A 15,811-nucleotide genomic window follows, 5' to 3' on the forward strand; every position below is an offset into this window, starting at 1 on the left:
GGTCCTGTGTTGACTCCATCCCTGCACCTATTTGCTCCCGCTTACTTCTGTCAGGATGTCTGCAGGAACTCCGGTTGCCATCAGGATGGTGCAGAGCTGCTGTAAGAGCCCACAGTGAAACATGGCCTTCTGGCAGCTGCTGGTAGCACCAGGAGGGTTGGTGGGAGACACGAGCACCCGCACGAGCTAGGCAAAAAGAAACAGTGCCATGTGAGAAGAGCCCGAGACCTTCTGGAATGCAAAACAAAACAAAAACACCCATCTGAAGTTCAGCCATGAGAGGGAGTCACTCCTAAAAATGGAGTTGGATTACAATCAGACAGCACGTGCAGCTCATTCATCGTGTTTATACCGCCGTTTGATTCTGAGTTCAGTGTCATCAATGCTTGATTCGATTGCAACAAAGTGACGAGAGATCCAGCTGAAACCACTCTTGTTTACATACATATAATATATATAATTATACATATTTAATAGACATATTTATATGCACTTCAGAAAGCCATGAACCACCATCACCACTGATGTTCAGCTTCCACACAAAGTGCCACCGAACCAGGAACTTTATTTCATTCCTTGGGAGGGTGGACAGAAGCAAAGACACCCAGCAGTCAAGAGCTGTGAACCCACACGGAAGGCACCACGGCCATACCAAAATCATACAGCAGAGTTCCTCACATACAACATGCCAAATCCTGTATTTAGCTCAACTCACGGTTCCCTCTGACATCACATGAAAGGACGCTGTGCGATACGCCAGCCGTCACAAATTTGCCATCTGGAAGCTGAACAGCTGTCCAGTCTCATGAATCACAGAATCATGGAATGGTTTGGGTTGGAAGGGACCCCAAAGCCCATCCAGTTCCACCCCCTGCCATGGGCAGGGACACCTCCCACTGGCTCAGGGGCTCCAAGCCCCATCCAACCTGGCCTTGAACACCTCCAGGGATGGGGCAGCGACGGCTGCTCTGGGCAACCTGGGCCAGGGCCTCCCCACCCTCATCTTCCTAATGTTCAATCTAAATCTTCCCCCTTCGGATTTAAAGCCATTCCCCCTTGTCCATTACTCCATGCCCTCATAAAAGGCCCCACCGCAGCTTTCCTGGAACCCCTTTAAGTACCCGAAGGCCGCTGCAAGATCTCCCTGGAATGGTTTTAGCTAACTCTGAGGTACTGACAATGCCTGGATTTTGCAGTAAATGGATACGTTACACCTCACTGTTAGGGAGGGGAAAAAGTGTTGACCGCAGTACTTTAGAGTGAGATGAAGCATTTTACCTGCAGCATTAGGTGAAGATTAGTGACTTTCTGTGCCGACCACCCACAGTTGTCATCTCCAACCTCAAACCAAGGCTTCATGCGCTGGATGTAGGAACCTTCTTTGAAGAAATTCTGATTGGAATTGTTGTTCTTCAACAAGTTTTGCAATAGGAGGAGACAGTCTTCCACCACAATTCCTGGTGAGATACAAAAACAACAGATCAATGAGAAGACGACACGTGGAACACTAACTGGCTCCTCCATGCAATGAGGATGTTTCAGATGGAGCAGAGCCCACACGCCTGAGCTCTTCATTCTTAAACATCATATTTGGAGGAAGAACTGTGAACCTCACATATGGAAAACAATCAAAGGTTGAAAATTAAATACATCCGTGTTGATCCAGCGTATTTCTGAGGAAACAATAATTGCGTTTTTTCCACAAGTCTAAGGCAAACCCATTATTCCCAAACAACAGAGGATTCGGATGAGTTAAGTGGGCCAGAATGAGAAAGACTTCCAGCAAAGCCTCAGCACCACTTGGTGTCTTGAAGGGCACCGAATCCAGAGTTGGGCTACTCTGCCATCTCCGTGTCATAAGCACTAAAATGAAGTTCCTCTGGGTTGCACGATTCAAACGCTGCAACTCTTACTGGGTCACACATTCCTTCCCTTTAATCGCTACCTCTTCAACTCATTTCAAAGGTACTTTGGGGTTAGTTTGGTGCAGTAACCATTCTTACAACAAGCCCTTACAATGAGCCTATTCCTCTCCTTGGAGCTGCAACTGCCTCATTTTTACCCTTAGGTCTTATCAGTACTGAAAAACCACTGTTGACACTAATCAGCTTCGTGCTCTGTGAAGAGAAAATGCTCCGACAGCTCTGTCCAGGAGGATCCCCCATAAAGGCAGCCTGTGCTGAGGTGCCTCAGAGCCTGGACTCGGCAGCCCAGAGTGACTTACTCCTTGTGCTTCTGAACACAGACAGCGCCAAACTTGAGAGCACAAGAGCAGAGAGCAGCTGTCACATTGTCCTTCCCTCTGCCACACCACAGCCGGCAATCGAGCCCTTGGCAGGACTGCAGGAAGGGACACGTGTGGAGCAGAGGACTCTTAGCGCTTAGGGATTTACATACCAAGTCTCCTAAAATTAAGAAACACCTAAAAATAGTGGCTTTGAATCAAAGGTCTGCTTAATCCTTCCATGCTGACATACCTGGACTAAGTCAGCTGGGAAAGAATAATTAATGGCTCCTGCAGCCCACAGAATGGCATGGAGCAGCAGCCAGCTGTTACTGAAACGGGTCCTGTGGCCAACTATGATTGGTGGGAAACTCGTAAGGTGTTGCTAATCAAATAAAAAGCACCTAGTGCCGCATCCGTTTTGCTCACTTCTCTTACCCTTGTTTTCCTCACTCCCAACAGGGAAATGATATGGCAAAGAGCTGGACAGAAAAATGAAGTTACTAGTGAGAAAAGTCAGCAAGCTGTTGGTTCCAGCCACTCCAGGCACCCGAGGATCTTGCAGGAGGAGTACAGACGCCTAACGCGGTAAGTGATAAATGATGTGCACGCACACCTGGTACTGCCACTCCAAGTGTACACGTGCACAAGCAGAACACGCACTCGTGCACACGCTCAGAGAAATTAACTGATGCTTTAACTAAGTCAGTCACCACTACTTTTCAAAAGCTGCTGAAGCCCTGCCTACTCGCAAGCGGGTTTTGGTTGTGTTACAGTGACCACGCTGGGCGTTTTGATCCTTCTACCACTGCCCCAGCTCCAATCGCACAGTGACAGCAACCCACACACAGCATCACCGAATGGTCTGTGCAGCAGCACAGCACTAGGGGTAGGCCTGAGACTCCTCCGTACCTCCGTCGCTGTTTCCTTCTTCTGTTATGATATCCAGAAGTCTCTCAAAGGCATTTTCGAAGGCAACTATCTTCTGTATGGCTGCGTTGCTTTTTGTCAGTTGCTGTAACAACAGAACTCCCTTGACAGGCAGGGGGGGGAAGAGAGAAAATTAAGCAGTTTTACTACATTGCTTTTCACATGTCACAGCCCTTAGCAGGATGCTAAATCAGCAACATAACCCTGGGCCAGAGCCACAGGACAGAACTGCCCTGCGACTCAGCTCATGGAGCTAAACCCCCTTTGGACACCATGCAGCGGTTCTCTCATTCCTCAATGCACTTCAGGAGAGCAGTGCTGCTAAAAAAGGATGACCAGAGGCTACACAGAAGAGAGGAGGGACCTGTAAAGCACCTCATCTCTTCTGAGCAGCACCCTGGAAAAGCGTCTCAGCAATGCCAAGTCCAGGAAAGGGATTGTGCGCCTGTACTCGCTGCTGGTGAGGCCACACCTCAAATCCTGGGTTGAGTTCTGGGCACCTCACTCCAAGAAGGACATTGAGGGGCTGGAGCGCGTCCAGAGAAGGGAACGGAGCTGGAGAAGGGGCTGGAGAACAAGCGTTATGAGACGTGGCTGAGGGACCTGGGGTTGTTTAATCGGGAAAAAAAAAGGCTGAGGGGAGACCTCATCGCTGTCTACAACTGCTTGAAAGGAGGTTGTAGCAAGGTGGGTGCTGGTCTCTTCTGCCAAGTAACAAGGGTCAGGATGAGAGGCAATGGCCTCAAGTTGCGCCAGGGCAGGTTTAGATTGAACATCAGGAAAAATGTCTTTGTGGAAAAGCTTCTCGGGCACTGGCAGAGGCTGCCCAGGGAGGTGGTGGGAGTCCCCATTGCTGGAGGGGTTTAACAGACGGGCAGATGAGGTGCTCAGGGATCTGGTTTAGTAGTGGACAGGGATGGCTGAACTTGACCTCAAAGGTCTTCTCTAACCAAACAATTCTCCAAGTCCATGATTCTACGATTTGGCAGTGAATTATTAGAGCATTTTGGCATCTGATGAGTAAAAAGGACTGAATTGAACCTGATGGAAGGCCAAGAGAGTGATCAGCTGACCCACTAACCAAACCCTGCACAGGGGTCAATGTTTGCATTAACCACACAGCAAGTTTGCCTTGCTGTCAGTCATGGTGAGACCTCCCAAAGCCACTCCCCTCAACCAAGGAACAAAATATTCCAAATTAGCAACCACAATCATTCCATCATGTACGTACATTTAACTTAATCCCAACTCCTCACAAGTACTGAGCGATTCAGCAGACAGTTACTGTTTATTATGAGGATAAACTGCCTTTGTTCTCTACTTACATCATTCCGTATAACCTCCCTGGAGTCTGCTAGTAAATCCATTAGTCTGGAAACACCTGCAAAAATCACATTAAAAAAGAGCATAAAGGCGTAGCTTTGTTATACTGGAGGTTTTGAAAACATCATGCTCGAGACTGCTTTGCCATGGTGTTTACTGAGCTTCAGCTTCAAGTTCATGAGCAAGAAACACAACCACTCACCCATAGGGCTGACAAGAATTATCTGCTGCACTTGAGGTCCTTGCTGCTTTAAAAGAGATGTCAGCAGCTTCACTCCAGGCCAGCGGACATGGAAATCGAACTCCTGCAAAGATGGAAAGGAGCACATTGAGTAATAAATTCCTTAGCATTCAACCTTCTATTCTAGACACCAGTTATGGGCAGGCAGCAAAGGGATAAGGAGTTTCATCTCCCATCGGTTTCTTCTTTCATCCATCCTACTAGAGCACATGGCCGGCAAGTCAAAACACCATCCTGTTCCATGGTGCTTTCTATTCTATGATCAGCAGTGTGAGCTCCCAGCAGTTCGCTTTCCTCCCCCTCCTCTGGGGTAGCTTCTCCAGGTATTTCTGCTTCCTAAAAACCAGCCAGTCCAATCCTCTGGGGATCAGCCCACACTACCTGTAAATCCAAGTAGGATTTACACACCTCGCAAGTGTGTTTATAAGCCAACCTTTCACATTCACTACATACAATAGTTTTGCAGGTCTGGCAGCCACAAACACAGGTGTCAGAAAGATCGTTTTCCTAACTCATAACCACAGTGTACAAAACCATGCTCCTGATCTGCATTTCCATCTATCGAGGCTGAAATCCAGCACTTGGGAACTACACCCCAGATACACTGACCGATTAACACTGCCAAGAGCACAGTACAAGTTGCACGTGGGAAGAGTAAAATCATCTTTTTACTGGGGATGAGCTCCAAAGAGGAAAAAAACAAACAAAAAAAAAAGATTCATTCACATTGCTCTTTTTCTCCCAAGTGCAATCATATTCTTAGTTTGGAAACAGAATGTTTAATGCTTGAGAATAAAAAGGCAGGCCTTGGGGATAAAAGCACTGGAAAAGGAGATGAACATCTGATGCAGATGGAGAGTAGTCAGCCTTTCCCCTTGAACTGCATCTCAGACATCACTGTCTCTCACTATCAATTAATGATCATGCAAAAAGTTATTCTTGCACAAGCAACAACAGTTTGTGCTTGTGAGGCAATAACCTTGACTGTTTCTAATGAAACGCCTCGCGTTACCCTGCCTGCGCTACCCGGCTCCAAAAGTTGCACTACTGTGTTCATCGAGGTCATGGACCTCACTCGCCTCCAAGACAACATTCCCCACGTCCCACAACACTTCACACTTGCCACAGGCCTCACTGTAAACACTTAACACAGCTTTATCCATTCAGAGAGCCTCCCTGCACAGCACGAGCCCTCTCCCGGCATTCTGGGAATGATCCACTCACCTCCACAAGCGTCAACAGAAGTGTGACGTTTTCTTGCTGTTTAATGAAAATCTCTGTGAACTGACTTCCCAAATCATCAACTTGTTTCGGTACGTTTTCCTCTGTAACAGTAAAAGACAAAGCATTACAGCACGCTACTGGGAGAACTCCAGGGACTTGTGGTGTTTACTCTTAATAAAACAAGACCCTGGATGGCAAAAAGGTTTTAAGTCTCTGCTACGATATTAACCAAATCCTTTTCAAACCAAACACGGACACAAGCACTGCACAAAAAAGAAAACCCACGCTAACATAAACATGACCTTTAGTGAGAAGCGTTTTGTTTAAGAATTAGGAGGGAACTGAGGATCTACTAAACAAACTCATTTCAGCATTAAAGGAAACAAATCCTATTTCTATGGATCCTTCCAGTACCTGAAGGAGCCTACAAGAGAGCTAGGGAAGGCATGGAGCGATAGGACGGGGCAGATTTAGACTAGACAATAGGAAGACATTCTTCGCGATAAGAGGCCCTGGCCCAGGTTGCCCAGAGCAGTGGTGCTGCCCCATCCCTGGAGGGGTTCCAGGCCAGGTTGGATGGGGCTCTAAGCCCCTTGATCGAGTGGGAGGTGTCCCTGCCCAGGTCAGGGGGCTTGGAATTAGATCTTTAAGGTCCCTTCCAATCGAAACTATTCTACGATCCTCTCTGGAGTCAGGGCTCTCTCCCTACAGCTGCCAGTTGCAACGATAACCAAGCACAGCAATAAGGAGCAGAGAACTCAGAGGGAACGGAGATCCCTCTCAGCAGAGGCGAGGCAGAAAGCCTCCAAGGGGCTCTGTTTGCCTGCTGAGAGGTTCCTCACAGGACCATTCACCGTGCAAAAGCAAAGTACATTTCACACCAAGAGGCTCAAAGCAAGTGGTGTGAAATATCAACCCCTAAAGCTAAATGGCTCAAACACCTCATTTGGTTTGGTCCAGCAACAGAAAAGACCAAACCACCAGGGAAGGGCAGTAGGTCTGAAACAGCTGAGCATCCAAACCTCTCAGTCCTGGAACCTGCATTAATTTCAAGAGGGGAACGCAATGCCCTTCTGTTACTTACTCAAGTCATGTAGAACTAGGGAAGCTCGTGCATTCCCTTTGACACAATTATTTCATGTTTCATGGTCGCACAAACAAAAAAAACAATGTGAAAGTATCCCACAAGGCATGCAAAGGGCATCTCTGCACCGCTGCTATTTTTGTAGGCCAAGCGACAATTTACAAAGCTGCTCCGCAAACCAGTCCAGTATGGGCACTACTGGTTGGCACCTCATCTGTTTATTTCACCATTTCATTCCAGTGCGCAGTGCTGCTTCTCAGTGGTCACTAAGGGCTACTCTCAATAGATGGAAGTTGTTCTCTTGATTTGAGCCCTGCGCATTGCGTAGACTTAAAAGTGATTATAGGTAGAGTCTGGTGGCAAAACCTGTGGCGCACCCACAGAACAGAAGGTGCACTTTCCCTTTTCCTTCCCCTTTCTGTCCAGCTTCTTTCCCTCTTTTAATAACTTTAGTAGAAGTAATACCAATAGGGAAAAGGGAAAAGACAAAGACACCTTTAGTTTGGCCCTTTATATGAGAATCCTGGACATCCTGAGCCAGAGCCCAGCTTTTGGGCTGTATAAACCCTGCAGCGAGCTTGTAAGAGGCTGCATGAACTGTGTGCACTGGTCAGGTGCTGCCTCAGCCCCTAGAACTCGTGCAAGGACCAGAGCTGGGATTAGGAGGAACCCATAGTTCAAACACTCGCTGTTTGTAGCATAGATTGGGTAAAGGACAAGATGTTTGGTCACAGCTCATAGAAAATTACAGGTGAAATAAATAACGCCAGGTTAAGAAAGGAGAACATACAAGGCATTAGTGGCAGATTAGCACAGAAGCGAACATTATTTTAACATGCATTGCTTCAAAGAGACACTGTGAAGGACGCTCACGTGCAGCACGAGCATGCTGGTGTCCAAGTTCAGGGCTTTTTCAAAACAGAAAGCGTCCGTGAACTTTGTCCATTAAATCCTACCCGTTCTGTGAAGCTGCACGCTTCCGTTACATCCCAAACAAGAACTGATGGCTCTTCCTGGAGATCTGCTGGCATTCAGCAGGCCCAATTCACATGAGAAATGAAATTGGGAAAGCATTTTGGCTCTAAAGAAAATGTCTAGAGCAGAAAGCATGCAGCTTTCACAGTGTCCTTTTCAACGTCAGCAAGCGTTATGAGTGCAGGCAGCAGACAGGCCTAAAGCCAAGTGCCAGGCGTAAATAAGTAAAGGTTTTACCTTCAGAATCATCTGTCAGCGTAGAGAAAAGAAAAAGAAACAAGAGAACAAGTTTACAAGTCAAATAGCTTACCGAACAGCACAACGGTAGCATAAGCCCCGATTTTCCAAGCAGTTATCCCAGTTTTCTATGGCAGCAGTTACTCCATCAGGGAGTAACTTCTGGCAGAACCACCCTGCATTCTCCCAACACCATGAGCAGCACGCGCGTAGCCCAGGTCTGTTGATTCCTTGCTCATCCTAAGAGACTGCCAATAACGTTCTCATCAAGTCTGTAATCAAGGCCACTCCCATGAGCATGGATTCACCAGCACCGTAAAATTCTGATCTTGTTCCAAACCTCTCTCCTGAAGATGAGGTAGCTGGATGAGCAAGGAGGAGCCGGGCAAGTGAGCACAGAGACAAGCAAGAGATCCAGTATTACAAGACAAACTGTGTGCAAGATTGTTAGCACTGTCCTAACGGCTACACAAAGCGAGTCTTGGCATTAGAAAACCACGCGGATTACAGTTTGTAGTCAGAGCAAAACCACCACAGAAAGGACTCCCCCAGTTAACACAACTGCTACCACCAAGTGCTTACCTTGCTCCTCCTCCTCCAGGTCATTTGATATGACATTGTAGAGCGTGTCCAAGGCATAGCCAATTATTTCAGAATCTGAACTGCAATGAAAGAATCACTTTTCTTTAGTGACTGATATCCAACCACTCCTACGGCACTGCCCAGGCAGCTCCCTTTGCAGCAGCAGGATGGCTGCTGACAGACATTCTGTAACACCATGTAACTATGAGCTGTCTGGTCCCAAATGGAGTCAAACTCCTCCTCCCAGTTCCATTCCCTCAGGTGGCCGCATCCAGAAAGTCTAGTGGCACAAGGTGACCACAGGAAGCTTCGCTGGGAGCACGTCTTCCATTTCTTGAGGCACTCCTTCCAACCTGCTCCTCAAGTACATCAGGAAAAGTCTCCAGGAGGGTTTCAGACCCCTTCCCAGGAAGCCACCCAAGAAAGCTGCAGACAAGTTCCAGCACTGTCCCAGAAAAGACCCTATCGGCTACCCTGTCAGTGAGAACCAGGGCCAAAAGCTCATGTTCCACATTAACGCAATGGCAACAGCTGCAGATTCTCCAAGGAAGCCAGCCAGCTCAGAGTACACACAGTCACTACGAGTTATGGAACTCGGGGCGCTCCAGGGAGCTACGGGGCAGCCAGTCGAACCCAAAGCACCAGCGCACCTCCTTACACCAGCTCCTCTCTCCCTAAGGCCTGCTGGAGGAGACATTTCTACATCACACAGACCAGGCAGCCTGCAAGCCCTGTGCACAACTGAGACAGCCCTGGAGTACCGGGGGGGAACGCACATGCTTTTGCTGCTTGCTTTGTGCTCATAAACCAGAGAAATACCCAAAGGAAAATAAAACCCAAGGAGGACGCACACCGGCTGTTCCGATGTCCTCCCCAAGCACCAGCAGAGCACGCAGTCAGCACAAGACCCCTCAATTCAAACCTTTAAGTGTTTGCTTTCACTGTTCTCTAAAGCCAATGAAATCCAACCTGTAAGAAGCTGCTAGGCCAGTTCGGAGCAGACGCCTAAAAACAACCTCACCAGCAGTCTTAAAAGCCTTCATTGAGGGCAGCTGCCTCTGCTAGGCCACTAATTAAGGGTGATAGGCCTACAGCAGCCGTTGCAACGAAGAAAACCAGAGAAGCCTCGAGGTGATTCACCAGCTTGGAGAGGACAGAATGGAGCAATCCAGACCTACAACACTTGTGTCACTACCACATGGGCTTCAGCTTCAAGTGACACCACACCACCCTTTCTCCAAGGCTCACACTAGATCAAAAGCCAGAAATAACCAGGTGTCAGTGTGGTTTATATCTCCAATTGGGTTTTGAATTGAGTCCTTGTCCTGCTGACCCTCTCCCAGGACACAGGCATTTTCCTTTCATGTCATTCAACTCCTACCACCTGCTTCTACACTGGGCTCTCATAGAAACAAGGGGGAAAAAATGATCTCCTCCTCCACTAAACTGCTGATCAAAGCAAGCAAAGGAAGCTTTTAGCCCATGTAAACATTCTCATCCAGCAGGAATGCTCAGATTTCCAGCATACTTCTGCTTTCCCTTTATTATAATTTTAGTTCTCTGACACAATACTACAAAGCCTGTGGATTCCTTTTCATGTAACCAAAGTCATTCCACAGCTGAAACACACAGAGGAATTACTTCCTGGAGACTTAAAAACCCCCAAGGTGCAGCCTTGCTTTTCCTTTCTCCTGTTAGGGAAATCATTGCAGCTGCAGAAGAATTAGCAAATTGTATGTAGATGTGGCAGAAGCGGGCCTCGTTTCTCCTGTCAAAGAGGAAGGCATCACAAAAATGAAGGGAGCAGCAGCCTTGTTTTGCTGCTCACTGCCTCACAACCATCTGCTGTTCACCACATGCAGCATTCCATCGATTACTCTGTTCAGCCTGGAGCCCCGCAGCTTTTGCTCTGGACTGAAAATCAGTCAAGAAATCACTTCCTGGCTCTCACACAGCCTTCCTGTAACACAACGACCCAGCAGAAGCCACCGGAGGCACCTTCCCTCTGCCAGCCAAGCTTCGTGGGGTACTCGACAGAGATGTTCCACAGCACTCCATGAATTCACAACCAGCGGAGAGAACCACATGGAACACTGGCGCCTCATCATTGCTTCTACCTGCCCTAGAACAACAGGAGACGCGCATCCTCTGCACTGCCAAGAAAAGAATGGAATAACAGCACTTTTCTATGGTATCATCAACTACAGCACACCTAGGATGAGAACTCCAGCTGTGGGAAAGCTGTCAGCGGGGTGATTACACTTACATCACCTCTTACAGAAGCTTTAACAAGGAACCAAAGTGGATGAAGGCTTGTTGACCTAGTTATCCAAAGGGCTTCCCCATCACAGCAGGGACAGTTACTCCTGTCACCTTCCCTTTGACCATTTGCACCATCCAAGCTGCACACACAGGCCAAGCATTTATTTTTAACGGCGCAGCAAAGAAACAGAAACCATTCCTGCTCCTGGACAGCTAACTGCTGCCTTCCCAGCTCTCCCCTGGTCTGACACAGGAACATGCTCCCCCATACACGCGTGCAAGAGGCCCACATATGCCCTCACGCCTGGCTTTTCATGTTTACCCGTTTTATGTTCAAATCCAAGTGGAAAGGCTGTCCCAGTGCACTCGGCCACCCACGCACCGAGGTTTCACAGCTTGAAGCAGAGCACTGCAAACAGATCCCAAGCTACAGCACATGGGCACCATCGCATAGAGCAACGCTATCAGCTGCAGGAGGAGATCGATGGCAAAGATACTTTAAATGCTGGGCTGCAGAGATGTTACATTCCAGTCTGCACCATGTGTTAAGAGTTGTGCCACCTGTCTCAGCGGCAGCCAGAGTCTCCGAGCCCTTTGGATGAAGCGCCTGCATCACTCCCCCTGACAGAACGATCCTGCCAGCTCACTTGGTGACACACATCTGAGAAAACACACTTGCTGACTTGGACCATTTCCTCTTAATCCTGTCCAGCTCACCTTCTGCCCAGCAACAGGTTGGGTTTTGGGTGATTTCCAAAAGACAGCTTAAAATTTGGGATTTACCTTCCCACAGCGGTACATGCTAACCACTGAGGAGCATTAGGATGCACTTCTGTACCACTGGAACTCTAAACTGATCATTCTGTCCCTCATCCCAGTGCCTGGAATTCTTTTCACCTCTGAATATGCTTGTTTCAAGTCTGACATGGAAAAGGTGCTGTGGCAGAAGAGCTGTGTGAACCCAGCTCCCACCTAGCTTTACCAGCACCTGGAATCGATCTGCCTGTGCCCGCTCCGGCAGCAGAGAAGGGGCAGGTTTTCCATGCTTACCGGTCTGTTTGCAGGACACGGATGAGGTGTTCCATAGCCTGTATCCCAACCTCCAGTCGGTATTTCTGTTTGGAGAACAACGAACAGTCACTGGTCTCACCAGGAGCCCACACAGAGCTTTTCAGGCACCGCATCAGCCAGAGAAGCCCGGCGGCTGCTGGGGAAGTTGGGCGCCCACCTTGGAGAGTGATTTCAGAGCCCGCACAGCATCCCTCCGGTCATCCAGTAACGTGGAAGAAGCCACCCGGTCACACAGCTTCTGGATCTGGGAACCAACAAGGTACACGCGGTCAAAAGCCCCGGGCACGGCTGTCTCTCCGCTGCCAGCCGAGCTCCCCACCTCGCAGCCTCACGTCCCCCGGCAGAGCGAGGCTCAGGGCGCCGGGACCCGCCCGGGCCCGCTGGGAAAGGGACAAGGAGAGGCAAGGAGGGTCTGCGGGCTCCCTGCCCGGCACGGGCACCGGGGGCCGCGGGCTCGGAGCGGCCACCGGGAGGGAGGGAGAGGGGCTGCCCCGGGGCTCGGACCCAGCACCGGGAGAAAGGGGCTGCCCTGGGGCTCGGAACCGGCACCGGGAGGGAGGAAGGGAGGAACGGCGGACGCATGGCTCGGACCCGGCCCCGGGAGGGAAGAAGAGAAAGAGAGAGAGAGAGTGTGTGGAAGGGAGGAACGGCGACCCAGGGCTCAGCCCCAGCACCGGGAGGGCTGCGTCTCCCCCGCGCGCGGGGCTGTTACGGCCCGGCCCCCGCAGCCGCCCCCGGCCCCACCCCGGCTCCCCAGGCGCCCCGCTCACCGTCTCGGCGCCCGAGGGCTGCGGGCCGGCGCTGGGGCCGCCCATGACGCCCCGTAGGAAGTTCATGGCGGCTCGGTCGCGCCCCGGGCCTCGGCCCCGCCGCCGCCCCCGCCACGGAAGCGGCCGCCGCGCCTGCGCCGGGACGTGGCGCGACGTGGCCGCCGGGCGGGAGCGGCTGCCGGGCCAATAGGTGGGAGCCCCGCCCCCAGCGGCACGTGACCGAGTCCCCGCGACACCATTGGCCCGGGGCCACGCCCCATCCCGTCGGCCTTATGCCCCCGCCCCTGTTGTCACGTGATCCCGCTCCGCCCGTAGCCCCGCCCCTCGGTCCCCTTGGTCCGGCCCCGCCCCCGCCGTCCCACCGGCGTCACTGGAGCCGAACCCCTCCCCGCCCAGGATTACCGGCCTCCCGGGGCGCTTCAGCTGCGGCACAGCAGGCGGAGGGAGCACAGCCTGCTTTCCCCGATCGATCCTGGCCGGTACCGGTGTGCTGCCCCGCTCTGCCTGTGCCATCCTTAGGAGGCAATGGAGCAGGACCGAGCACCGAACGCGAGGCCCAGGGGCAGCAGGGCTTTTGCTGCGAGTCTGCTCAGAACGAACAGCAGATGGTGGGGGCGTCAGCCTGCCCAGTAACCCCGCATCCCGGGTGTCTGTGTCCAGAACAGCCCCACAACAAACCCTTGGGAGCTGGGAAGTGCCTGCTTCTCTTGGAAAATGTGACACCAGTTCCTAAGGAGGAAATTACCACATTACTCTTGGAGAAGGGAACCACCCCTTGAGGTACAGCAGTTAAAGCAGACCCAGCAACAGCTCAGGCTCTTCCAGGTACTGCCCTTCCCTCACTTGGATGCTCCTGATCACCCTCGTCTTTCCTGCCAAGGAACAGCTAAGAACCGGCACTCCAGGTGTTCCCAGCCAGCTCCCAGCACAGTCCTCCTAACCATTACCGTCCAACTACCGAGGCTGAGAAGACCTCTAAACTCCTCCAGTCCAAACATCAGACCACCAGCCCCATCGTGCCTTCTCATGAACCATGCCCATTATTTACACACAGGATTTGTGGTTCAGCAGTGTTTAATGGTAATTAGATATGCAGAAATCGCCAATTGGCAAAGACAGGAAATTACACAGAAAGGAACCAATCATCTCACTCAAGACTAAAACTAGCTCCTTTCCTTCAGGGAGAAAATCCCTCTCGCATCACTACTTAAACTAAAAGCTTTGGGAATTTTACTCTCCCCATCAAGAATGAAATTAGCATTTTGCATTAAAAAGTGTAACTGGAACTGAACATTTACTTTTAGTGCTGTAAAGCCCAACAGCTTGTGCCCCACCTGAAGACAGACACAGCTGAAATCAGTGCATTGGCCTAACAAGCTGGAGTATCACAGCAGTCACTAAAACAGGGTTCTGTCCACTTGTTTTCTTTGTTTCCAGCTACATTTCCTGTAACCCCAAAAGCAGAGCCCCGAGTCCTTCCAGTCCTGAAGGAACTACAGGAGTTCTGGATGCAGTGAACCCCTGAACAAAGTAAAGATGCAGAGCAGTCACATCTAATTTCTGCAATCCTTCTACTCCCCTGCGATTCATCCCGCCTGCCCTGTGCTCTCCTTCTTTGGGAACACCTTTTCCAAGCCTTATCCTTCTCAGTGGGCAGAAAGCCCAGACTTCCTCTGGAGTTCAGCTTGCTGTGCACTCTTTTGTGCCTCCAGGAATCTACTGGAACCCCCAGCTGGCCACAGTCCTACTTTTCCACTGCCCCCGGTTTTCCCTGCCTAAACACCTGGCACAGGGAGCTGATGATTCCTACCCAAGTGGGCACCAAGCAATCCTTAAGTGAGGCTGGGGAGCAGAGCGTTTCTACGCCATCAGCCAACAAGGAATGCTTCAGCAAGATGGACTCACTCAAAATCACAGCGCCATGCGGGCATCTCCATCAGCCACAGGGGGACAAAGCCAATCCATGGACACAGCGCACACTGGAGACTGGCCTCACTCCACCTTCCTCAGCAGCCCTGCAGGCAGCACCCTGGCACAGGAGAGGCTTTTTATCCCTGATGGTACTCACTCACTTCCCTTCCCAGCAGCAAGCTGGCTCCACTAAACCGAAACATCATCCGCATGCATCCAAACCTGTTCATTTTGGGACGTGGACTTACCCTGCATTGCCCAGTAGCCAAGAAATGGGGTTTTCTTAAAACTCTTCTCCTAAGTAGGGCTCTTTACACCAGAAGTTAGGAGCAGCTCCCACTTCCCCCAGGGATGGTCTGAGACACCTTCTGGGCTGATGGCAGATGCTCGAGCTTGAGCAGGATGGTGGTCTTGGACAGAGAAAACACAACCAAAACCGCGTTCTGCAACAAAACGCAGAGCTCTTTATTTCAGCCTTCTCCATACTGACAAGTATGCCCTTAAGAAAAGACAAGGATTTCTTCCAAAAAAAAAAAGATATTTCACGTGCTCCAGCTGCTAACGCCACCTGCACAAACCTGGGGTACGGCAGAGCCCTCTCAAACCAGGAGTCTGGAACCACAACACGCCCCAGGACCCGGCTTTCCTCACGCTGGGAATTGACTACGGGCTGTCGCACCCACAACCAGCGGCAGCTCCCCAGCGTTCCTCAGAGAGCATCTGTTCCGGGAGAAGTTCCGCGCGGTGCTGCTTATCCTGAAACAGCGCCTATCGCCCTGCGGCTCGACCGGAAGCTCCTAGCGCTACCTGTGCTCGGGAGCGGCAGAGCCAGGGAAGCAAAAGGAACACGGTTCTTTAGGCAAACCCCGGGAGCGGGTGGCTCCCTCCACCGCCGCTCCTGGAGCCAGTGACCGGGAGAGAAGCTCGTGCCTGGGCACACACGGCCCGCTGCCAGCCCCGGCTTGGGAGGAAAGCTC

At 50.9% G+C, this 15,811-nt stretch overlaps 1 protein-coding gene and 1 long non-coding RNA gene across 5 annotated transcripts in view; both read right to left on the reverse strand.

Annotated features, from left to right (window-relative positions):
• The window catches only part of USO1 (USO1 vesicle transport factor), a 31,308-nt gene extending 18,201 nt beyond the window's left edge, over window positions 1-13,107 (reverse strand). For all 4 annotated transcript variants that reach the window (XM_054065179.1, XM_054065176.1, XM_054065177.1 and 1 more), the window contains exons 1-10: window positions 12,924-13,107; window positions 12,311-12,397; window positions 12,133-12,197; window positions 8,821-8,900; window positions 5,943-6,043; window positions 4,680-4,782; window positions 4,480-4,535; window positions 3,137-3,257; window positions 1,279-1,457; window positions 46-186 (exon numbers count right to left, since the gene is read on the reverse strand). In XM_054065179.1, coding sequence (XP_053921154.1) covers window positions 46-186; window positions 1,279-1,457; window positions 3,137-3,257; window positions 4,480-4,535; window positions 4,680-4,782; window positions 5,943-6,043; window positions 8,821-8,900; window positions 12,133-12,197; window positions 12,311-12,397; window positions 12,924-12,989 — 999 coding nt within the window. In that variant the 5' untranslated portion in view covers window positions 12,990-13,107. The remainder of the gene's footprint in view (window positions 1-45; window positions 187-1,278; window positions 1,458-3,136; window positions 3,258-4,479; window positions 4,536-4,679; window positions 4,783-5,942; window positions 6,044-8,820; window positions 8,901-12,132; window positions 12,198-12,310; window positions 12,398-12,923) is intronic.
• Window positions 13,108-13,670: 563 nt separating this feature from the next.
• On the reverse strand, window positions 13,671-15,811 carry LOC128852028 (uncharacterized). The gene is made up of 3 exons (XR_008449647.1): window positions 15,413-15,811; window positions 15,083-15,277; window positions 13,671-14,952 (listed from the first exon to the last, which is right to left on the reverse strand). It is a non-coding gene; the product is annotated as an uncharacterized LOC128852028 (long non-coding RNA).

The sequence above is a fragment of the Cuculus canorus genome, chromosome 4 (assembly GCF_017976375.1).
Source record: "Cuculus canorus isolate bCucCan1 chromosome 4, bCucCan1.pri, whole genome shotgun sequence".
Lineage (NCBI taxonomy): Eukaryota > Metazoa > Chordata > Aves > Cuculiformes > Cuculidae > Cuculus > Cuculus canorus.